This window comes from Frieseomelitta varia, unplaced genomic scaffold (genome assembly GCF_011392965.1).
Source record: "Frieseomelitta varia isolate USP_RPSP 00005682 unplaced genomic scaffold, Fvar_1.2 scaffold_514, whole genome shotgun sequence".
NCBI lineage: Eukaryota > Metazoa > Arthropoda > Insecta > Hymenoptera > Apidae > Frieseomelitta > Frieseomelitta varia.
In genome coordinates this window covers 261,786-272,611 of record NW_025110273.1, presented here as the reverse complement: position 1 = coordinate 272,611, position 10,826 = coordinate 261,786, and the positions used below count along the sequence as shown (strand labels likewise).

Below are 10,826 nucleotides of genomic sequence, written 5' to 3'. Positions count from 1 at the left end.
AAAAAAAAATTTTTTTTTTTTGGGAAAAAAAAAAAAAAAAAAAAAAAAAAAAAAAAACGAAAGGAACAAAGTGTTTGGCAGCGAGTGGGTCGTAGGAAACTTGGCGTGGTACGGATTCGGAAAAAGCGAGTCGACCGGCGAGATCGATTCGCAACGAGACAGTGGCGTTACGTTACGGATCGGAAGGATGCTTCCTAGTTGGCGGTGGAAACAAAATGGTATCCTCGTGGTAACGAAGCCACGACGATGCAGGGGCCACGGTTTGCGGGTCAAAGGGTTTGGAGCGTTCGCTTTTCCTTTTTCTTTTTCTTTTTCTACGAGGTCTTTAGCGACGTGTTGAAAGTGTCTCTTTATAACTGGTCTAGTAGTTGGGTCTCCCTTAGTTGATAACGTTCTTTTTGTTGTTTCTGGCAGGTTAGAGCGGTATTTTGGTTTAATCCGTATTTACTTCTTATGTTTTGGTATTTTCTGCATTCATGTAGGCAAGTGCTGAGTGGTGATTTGTTGGTTGCAGGTGTTGCAAAAAGGTGGTGTTCTGTTTTGCTTAGGAGGTATTCGTGTGTGATCTTGGACAGTCCGATTCGAAGTTTAGTCATAGCTAATCCTTTCTTTTCTGCTTAAATTGTTGTTTGGTATTTTTTGATAGAAATGGTGTGCTATGTCGTGTATTTTTTTTTTTTCTTCATGCGAGAAACCTATGTTTCTGGTAGAAACGCGAGGTTTTTCGTGTGATCGAGGAGGAAGAGGAAGCAGGTCGAAATTCTCGGATTCCATCGAAATCGTTCAGATGGAGTCGGCCAAACGAGCGGGGAAAGGGCAACAATCCGTTGCTCCACCTCCTTTTTTTTTTTCTCCTTCATCCCTTGGCTCGCTCAAAAACTCTGGCGAATGACATCAAATAATTGTCAATTGCTTCGCAGGATTCTCAAAATTTCCCCTTCCACGTTGCCATCTCGAGACGGCCATTTTTCTTTCACGCTCCACTGCGCAGAAATTATTGCACGAAATCGTTTGCGGATTTACCTAGCCATTTATCGTGAATCTATCGTTTGAATTAATTTGATGTTTAAAAGAAATGAAAGAAAGAGAGGCAAAAGGAGAATCAAGAATAGCAGCTATTGATCGCCGAAAAAGAGCACAGGGCAGATTCATACCGATGTTCCGCTCGTTACGGCCCTGCATCTGTAACGAAGTAACGGATACGTATCCTTTGTCGAATAGGGTCTGCACTACACGCAAACGTCCATCGAAACCCACACACAGATAAACAGAGGAGAACACGTACAAACAACAGCTCTTGATCGTTCTGATCTGGTTTGAGGCTCACGGACAATTGCAATTATGGGCCTCCGTCCCAGGTTGATTTATAAGTGGTGGAAAACATTATTCCCTCCCTTTCCGACACGCACCCACGCGTAATTTCTCCTCGACCATTGCTGTCCTTCTTTTTTTTTTTCTTTTTTTTACTGTCGCGAGTTATGTAGATTTCTACGAGCAATATTTCGGAGCATCTTTGTCGTTATATTGCTGAAATGTGATATTAATCACGACATCTATTAATTGTGGTGATAATTTCGTCACTAAGCAGTTGCAGCGGTTTATATATGTGTTCTTATATATATATATATCTGTTCGTAAAGCCTTAGCGTGCCATTATCGTGTATTGTACTAAATTGTGTTGAAGATTAAAGTGCCTTGTTAAATCAGATCTCTACATTTATTTTTAAATATTTCAAAACATGTATATATGTGTATATATATTAATTGTGGTGACAATTTCGTCACTAAGATATTTGCAGTGTTTATATATGTGTTCTTATATATATATATATATCTGTTCGTAAAGCCTTAGCGTGCCATTATCGTGTATTGTACTAAATTGTGTTGAAGATTAAAGTGCCTTGTTAAATCAGGTCGCTACATTTATTTTTAAATATTTCAAAATATGTTATATATATTTATTTATTTTTAAATATTTCAAGATATGTATATATATGCTCACTGATGGATGCTCACAGGATAGTACTGACCCAAACGATTTGGCAGAATTTCTGAGAAAGAGAGGCTCGCACCTTATGGAAATGAGCCATGGGGATAGCAAGAGGGTTCCTCTTCAGTTATTTACGAAGGGTGCAATCCGTGTTTATATACATACTTTTCCCATCTAGAGCGTCCTCTACCAGCGTGTGACCTGATGGACGCGTCTTTTTCCTCGGTGTTGTTGGAATTATTCAGGGCTCGTTGGGATCGTTCATTGAATTTTCATATGTTTAGCTGCTACTGACTGTCCATATGCTCCAATGTATATATATGTATATTTCAGAGTTTGAACAACATAGTTGTGTATGGTTACTTAATTTTCATACGTTTAGTAATTGTCGTTGACTTTAGTAACTGTTATTACGATTATCCATATTTCAAAGTTTAGTTATATAATTATATAATTATAACTATATAATTTTAAAATTATATAATTTTGTAATGTAATTATATAATTTTCAAATATATTCTGTTCAATCTATTATACGAATATTTTAAAATTACATATGATTATGTAATCTTCGAATATTTAGCTGTTATTTATATACTCCCATATATATATATATCTGTCTATCTAATATATAAATAAATAGATATAAATAAATAGATATATATCTATCTAAAAATATATATATATTTCAAAGTTTCATATATTATTATATAATTTTCATACATTTCATTTAGCTGTCGTTGAATATCCATATCCTCTAATATATATTTCAAAGTTTGGAATAATCATATACAATTATACACATATTTGGCTGTTGCTGATTATCCATATGCTTTCATATACATAGTTTGGCATAGTCACGCGTGACCACGTTTCACATCAAAACGTAGTATATTTTTTTCAAACCAAACGTTGCAAACACGCAAACGTAGAAGATCGTTGCATCACGGCGTTAACAGTTTCTTACTCGGCGTTCTCCGTTGCCCTGAAAGGCGAGAAAGATTCGCAAAAAGAGGGAAGAAAAGCGAACGCGGCGGATGAATGCCGCGCGATCGAGTACGAACGAAACGCGGAACGAATGGTCTGGCAAATACGCGGACTTTTCAGCGGGTCCCGAGACTCAGTGATCCCGCTTTTGTCTTCGCCACTGTCGAACATTAAAGCCCCCCAATCGATTCGCCCCAGAACCGTGGCGAGCGTTGCCAACTCTCTTCCCTCTTTCCTCCGCGTTTCTTTCTCTTCCTTTTCTCCGTCGTTTCGTCCGTTTTTCGCTCGTTTTTCGCTCTACCTCGGCATCCGGGAGAAAACGACGGCTCAAACGTTTACACTCGTTTCCCCTTTGTTTTCCACTTTCCCCTGAATTTCCAACTAGAAATCGTCGGAGCAAAGCGTCAGAGATTCAAGCGGTGAGAAAGGCAAAACAAATACCTTTGTTCCTCGAGAGTGTTGCGCGTATCAATTCGTCAGGAAATAAATTCGCGAGCTGGAAAGGATTGCAATCTGGACTTGAGGCTGGACGCGAGGGTTTCACGGTAGCGTGCGAGTCGGCGTGCCGGTCCCCTGTAATCCGGTAACTCGAGGAGGGAAACCTCCTTGAAATTCCAGTTCTCCAATCTCTCCACCGAAATTCGCACCCGAAGCCCCTGGCGTGTGCAACCATCTGTTGCGCCGTAATGCCGATCTTTGAGAAATTGACTCGCATTTCTTCCAGCCGTAGTTTACGTAAAATTATTATATAAATTGTTAAACGTAACTTTACTGTACCATTGATTGAAATTTGCACGCGCCTGTGCGTAGTTGAAAAACAAAAGTTCCTTTCGATTTCACGCGAGAAGCAGACGATTTAATTACGTCCGACCCTGACTCCTTGCTCTTCGTCGTTGTTTCAACATGCAACAGTGAGGAAAGCTCGAAGCATTCACGAGCAAAAGGTTCCAAAAGGTTCCAAAGTTCTGAAATGTTATGCGACAGGTGTGGCAAAACTTTTGTGTTTTAACAATTTTTTTTTTTTTTTTTTTTCAAGTGAGCTTCGATGCGCCGCTAAATTATTTTTAGAAGATTTTTAATTTATGAGATTTATGACTCTGTTTGCTGTTGACCAAATTATTTGTATCCGGATTTATTTAACTCTCGATCGTCTCGATCAGTGCTTATTTCTTAATTTCTAATGGAGGAGAAAGCATCTATAGATATATTTTCAAACATATTTATATTATTACATATTTATATAAATTATAATAATATTTAATATTATAATAAAATTATAATATTATAAATTTTAATAATATTTAATATTATAATAAAATTATAATATTATAAATTTTAATAATATTTAATATTATAATAAAATTATAATAATATAAATTTATATATATTTATATATTTATATATTTATATTATTATTATTATATATTTGTATATTTATATTATTATCATTGTGTAACATTATGTACAAACTTTCTAAAATTTGGAAAAGCCTTAAAAGGTAGGATCTTCCAAAAATCTATCAAGTCAACGTAACAAATTTTGCTTTTGTATTGACTGAAATTCTGAAAATAATTATTTTCAGTAATTTTGCATCTTGTGTCATCCTTTTTTATTTTACTGTCAGAACTTGCTCTATGCACCGTTGTAAAATTCCCCTGCTTATTTACCACCCTATCTAGTAAAACTTCTCAAATTCGAAATTGACAGCCAAGCTGTTCTGGAAACTGAAAAGGACCAGAGTGGCAAAGACTGGGGAGTTATTTCTCGCAAGATGGCCGGTTCGAATAATGGCGCCGATTTGCTTTTGCATCGCTTTAATATTAATGTTGCGCCCCTGTCCGCGAGCCCTCGGTATTATAATAACGTCGTGTGGTCTCGGCGTTATACATATGTACATACGTATCGTCCGGGGAATTTTTTTTTTCCACTACGGGACGAAACTGTGGCTCACGTAGAACGACACTCTATGTGTATCTCGTGCATGACTGGCGAACCGGTGCAGATGCGCAGGAAGTTTAGTTAACCGCTCTATCGGACATAAATTATGCGCGCCATTAGTGTTGTTAAGTACGTACACGACTGGGTCTGCTGCTGATACCGATGGATAAAGCTATAGCCGAGCTTTTTGTCCGAGTTTATTGTATCGGATCGTATGATAAATCGTTAGCTCGCTCCTCGATGGTACAATTCTGAGAAATGAAAACTCAGGACCAGGAAAATAGATAGTTGAGGTAAACTTTTGTATGGGCTCCGTTTGAAAGATTGATCGTGGAACATTTTTGAGAAGTGAAGGATGAATTTGTTACGTCACAAGTCCTGCTGGTGAATACACGTTCTTAGAAATGGGGCAAAATAGGATTAAAAATTAAAAAATAGTTACTTACTCGATATTTGTGGCACATATACACTGAATACTGTTCGATGAATAGTGCTCGATTTTTATTCTATTCTGAAATATCTGCTCCGTGAAAATACTGTTCAAAAGTGTTCTCAATTTGTTTCCATTAAAAACAAATATTTTTTTTTTATAGGAAATATAATACAAGTTTTTTAAAAACTTAATTTCGCTCCCTGATGAAGATTACGGCATGTTGGAATAGTAAATTGTCCTTGGTTTGCTTGAATGATATATTTGAAAAAGAATGTTACAGTAGACATGTGAGCAATTAACGTGAATAAATGTGATTTAAAATAAGGATAATAAACTTCACAATAAAGCTATACAGTAATTGAAAACACTGTTCCTATAGATGATACATAACAATACGTATCGTGTAAAATAATATTAGTCGATGAATTTCATAGTAGAACAATCTACGTAAATAAATTTCTTTCGTGATGAACGTATCAAAATTTCTGTTTGAAACAAGAGTAAGTGATAAACATAAGAAACGAAAAGATACATGTGTGTCACCATGATTAAATATCACGTTAATACCACGAATTAAATTGTTACACAATTACGTGACGCAAAGGAGAGAGAACTTTCCAATTACATTTCGTTCGACACTTTGAACTTTTTGCAATTAGAAAATTTCTTAACTTCTACTCGACCAAGATTATTCGCAACATCGATTTTATTACGATCCCGTCCACGATGAAACTTCCTCGTTACTGCCACCTTTTTGTCGCCGATCAAACTGACCGCGCGAAATCTCCTCGAGTCTATCAAGCGCAGCCCATAAATATGCATCTTCTCCGCTCCGCCTAGACCAAAAAGCCGCACAAAGGATTCTCTTGCCCCGGACACCGTGCAAATAATCGATCGTCACGGTACATCGATCCCTCCTTTCCCCCGTCTTCGATCCACCATACCGCGAGGCCCGCGTTTCTTCCTCTCGAGCCACGCCATTTTTTGCGTCTCGCCGGTGGTTCACGCCGATTTTCGTCGCGATTAAACACACCGTGTGTAGCAACGCTTCTTCTAGCAACCTCTTCCTCCTCTTCTGAATATTTTCCCCTCCCTGTTCTCAAACAGTTAGGTTTTCGTTCCAGGTCGATCGTGACGCGGTGATTGTGGACGCCGGCTGTTTGTTAACCGTGCAACATAGTAGAAAAGTCGATCGACACGGCCAACTATCAATTTCACGGCTATCCCCTGTAGGCCTATATCGCTTTATCTCCAGCCGACTCTCGCCTCTTCCAGCCCACCGTCAATTCGTGGAACCAATAAAAACCCACCCGATAGAAAAATTCCTTTTCTTGAGCTTCGAGGAGGAGGACTCTGCTTGAGATAACGCACGAGGGAATGTGACGTGGTAACGAGTTCACTTTACGACCGTGACCGTCGCTGTTTCGTGGCACAATAGTCACCGTCTGACCGGTTGAACGAGGAGGTTTCGCCTGCAACATCTTCGTGATCATATGTTTTACCCTTCTGTTCGTTCCTCCCCTTTTCCTCGTGCGCGATTGCGTCGCGTAACCTAAGTGCTAAGTTGAAGTTTCGCTGGTACCAAGTCTCGTAAAAATGGCTTATCTACGTGTGTGTGTGTGTGTAGAGGACTTAACTCCATTGAAACTGAAGATATAACAGTTTAACTGAAAATATAATGTTTACAATATAACAGTTTATGGGTTTTAGGTTATTGAAACTGTTGTAATTTTGTTATAGGGAATAATTAAATTTGTGCGGTAATAAACGTGGCCTCGATATGCATTTATCCTGAATGTTTTCGCAATATGTAAATTGTCGTAGTATGTCACGGTATTGTAGAGACATGATATAGATAGATAATTTTATTTTTTCGGCTTCACAGCCATGAAAGTGGACTTGGTTTACATTTCTCTTTTTTTTCATTTTCTCTGTTTCTCTCACTCTCGTCATACTTAACAATTTAACACTAACCTATTTAACACTATACTTTTATCCTATACTTAACAATTTAATCTCGATTGTATTGTCTAACTCTAGAGATACGATAGAAATAATGAAATTTATTTAATGAAAATAATGATAATAGAACGACAAATAATTAAACGAGACAAATTACTTTAAAGCGACACGAACTAACGACTCAAATAAACTCTTTTGACAACACAATTGAAACTTTTTAACAGGTTTCTTTCAACGCTCTTTCACGACTCTGGTTTTTTTTTTTTTTTTTAAAGAGAAGCTTTGGACTTTGTCGCATCACATTTATACTTTATCATATTTCTATGATCAACAAAGACATCTGTTATATTTGAACACAACTAAAATTATAATTACAGATTAATTATAATAACCGATACTACAGTATTAAGAAATTTTCATAATTGAGCCTACGATGAATTTGAAGAGTGTAGTTCCCGCTTTGCAACGAACCCTCGAAACTTGCCTTTTGGACGATTTAAAAATCTTTGAATACCAATGTAACGATCAAAATCTTCTTGAATCTTCCTGGTATCCAGAATTCATTATATCGACACTGAGATGGCGAGAAAAAAAATCATACATTAAATTTTCTGCGGTCGTTGTAAAGAGAAGACTTCAAATCCATTGCAAATTCAGTCGTAAAAAAAAAAAAGAAAGAAATTCTTCGACGCATTAATTACAATTTACAGGACTTTCGAGAAGAGAATTATCTTCATTTATTTTAAATGAACGGTGAACATTTTTAAAGTCTGCTGTCGAACCGGCAACAAGCTCAGGTTTATTAACGAACTTTTTCTACAGAATTATAAAACATTGACTGAAATATTGAATAATGTTCATCAGTAATGTTTCACAGAGTGTCGGTCACGAAGCACAATTATTGTCGCGGTTACGGATCCGATCTAGATTACTAACTTTCGTTCAACTTTGAAGATTGACAGATTGGCCACAAAGCTTGACTAATCGAGAATTTTCTCTCCGGATTGTTTCAGGCTTCCGCGGTGACCAGTGCGAGGAGAACATTGACGACTGTCCTGGAAACTTGTGCCAGAACGGCGCAACCTGCATGGACAGGATAAACGAGTACTCGTGCCTCTGTCCACCGTCGTACACGGGCACGCAGTGCGAGCTGGACGTCGACGAGTGTTCGGTCCGGCCTTCGTTGTGCCATAACGGCGCCACGTGCACCAATTCACCCGGTAGTTATTCGTGCATATGCGTGAACGGCTGGACCGGGCCCGACTGCAGCGTCAACATCGACGACTGTGCAGGCGCTGCCTGCTTCAACGGCGCAACCTGCATCGACCGCGTCGGTAGCTTCTACTGTCAGTGCACATACGGCAAGACGGGTGAGTTTCATCGTCGATTCAACAAACAAGTTGAAACTGAAGTTTGAAGGAAGAATGACTGAAGTTTCACTCGAGGGAAGATATTGTGCCGGTATTGCGCGTTCAACTTTTGTACTCTGCGTGGCAATTTCTTTTCTCTTGTGCGAGCTTCGACACAAAATAGTTAATAAATAGAGCAAACGTACAAGGACATTAGACAAAGACGAAATTTGGAGTAAGACTAACTCTAATAAATAATCACGAAATGCTACACTCCTGGCGTAGTTGAAGATACACCACCGTGTAAAGTGTTGGCTAGGTCGTCGAGCAGGTTCATTTTCTGCGCTTTGATTCTTATTTCTCGAATATTTTCTTTTCGAAGTGATTCTTTGATCGAATAACCGGTTTAACACCTTGTTGAAAAGAAAATGAAGAGAGATACAATTTTTTTTTATCTGTCTGTTCCTTTCATTAAAAGAAAGAAAGAAAAAGAAAATGATCTGACCGATTACAGCAGGAATAGGTAGGACAATTCGTTAAACTCCTGCGCTGGCAACTGGTTTCGCGGACCATAACGAGTGACCGAACCGTAATGACCGAACAGTAATTCGTCGCATTCTGTTTCTTTTGAACTACGTCGGTGCGATATCACTGGATAGAAATGATTAAAGAGTAACTAAACTTATCGTTTGTTTCGTCTTGCATTTAAATACGCTTGAAACTGAGAAAAATGTTGCAATTTGGGACAAAAGAATTCTCCACGTGCGTCGTTCCAACGCTACATACTCCTCGTCGTAAAACGTTCGCGAGTTTTCCACCAATTGGCTACCACCAGTTGCCAAGATCAGGATGGTAGGATCCCGAAGACGGCGCGCCCGATAAAGAAGACAAACACGGCGGCGCAAGTTGCGGAGAGGAATGAAGCGGGGCGGCGTGAGGCACACGCCTCCCGCCCTTCCGCGAGAGGGCCAATGTACGCGGAATCGTGTCGGTATTATGCATAGCGAGAGCATCGGCATCAGCGAGGTAGGCAGGTGCATCTGCACGTGCAACAATATGATGGCCAGGCCTCTCCGAGGGCCCGTTGGAATCCCGGGATTCCGGGAGGCTGGTGTGTGTTGCGCGCAGCCTAGCCTTACCGAGGCGGCGACCTTGACGACTGAAAACGAGTTTCTGTCCTTTCTGTACTTCTTCGCCTGGCGGACTCGGGAGAAGCCGGGTGGTGCAGCGACGACCGAGCTTTTCAGATCGATCGTTGCGCGTCCGCGTCCGCGCCGATCGCCAAATACAGGCATCTCCCTTCTTTTGTCACGGTGTGATCGCGCGATCGCCCTCAAGGCGGTACCGATCAAGCGTAGCCCCGATCGTCGAGCAACTGCTTTTTTCGGCTAGCCGCGCGCCCCGAGAGATGCCGGTGGACGAAACGATTTCGGAAAGGGGGCCCAGGCCGAACCGACTCGTCGGGACACATCGAAGAAACGTCGGGACATTTTTCACTCTTGGTATTCGATATCCGTCGTAATCAAAGTAATCAAATTTTTGTAGTCGCGACCGATTTCTCAAACGATCCCGATGAGCTATCTTTGTAATTCTCGCGGATAATCGATTCTATAGTTTAGCACAGAAATTTCACAATTTTTCAAACGATCTCGATCAATTCGTCTTACGATTCTTATTGATAATGAAAGTCTCAAGTTACACTGTATTTCGAGTGTGAATACTCGAGTTGCAGTGTATTTTGGTAAATGAAATTTAATTTTCCAGTTTTTCGAAAGATCTTGGCCAAACAACTCTCGTGGATAATCAAATTCTTAAGTGTATCCACGTGTACTTTGCAATACAAATTTTCCAATTTTTCAAACGATCTCGATTAATTCGTCTTACGGTTCTCATGGATAATGAAAGTCTTAAGTTACACTGTATTTCGAGTGTGAATACTCGAGTTGCAGTGTATTTTGGTAAATGGAATTTAATTTTCCAGTTTTTCGAAAGATCTTGGCCAAACAACTCTCGTGGATAATCAAATTCTTAAGTGTATCCACGTGTACTTTGCAATGCAAATTTTCCAATTTTTCAAACAATCTCGATCAGTTCGTCTTACTATTCTCATGGATAATGAAATTCTCAAGTTACACTGTATTTCGAGTGTAAATACTCAAGTTGCAGT

General features: G+C 39.3%; 1 protein-coding gene across 1 annotated transcript in view; it reads left to right on the top strand.

Moving 5' to 3' along the window:
* LOC122533264 (neurogenic locus Notch protein) overlaps positions 1-10,826 on the top strand; it is a 261,439-nt gene that overhangs the window by 149,533 nt on the left and 101,080 nt on the right. The window contains exon 6 of the mRNA XM_043662819.1: positions 8,324-8,680. Coding sequence (XP_043518754.1) covers positions 8,324-8,680 — 357 coding nt within the window. The remainder of the gene's footprint in view (positions 1-8,323; positions 8,681-10,826) is intronic.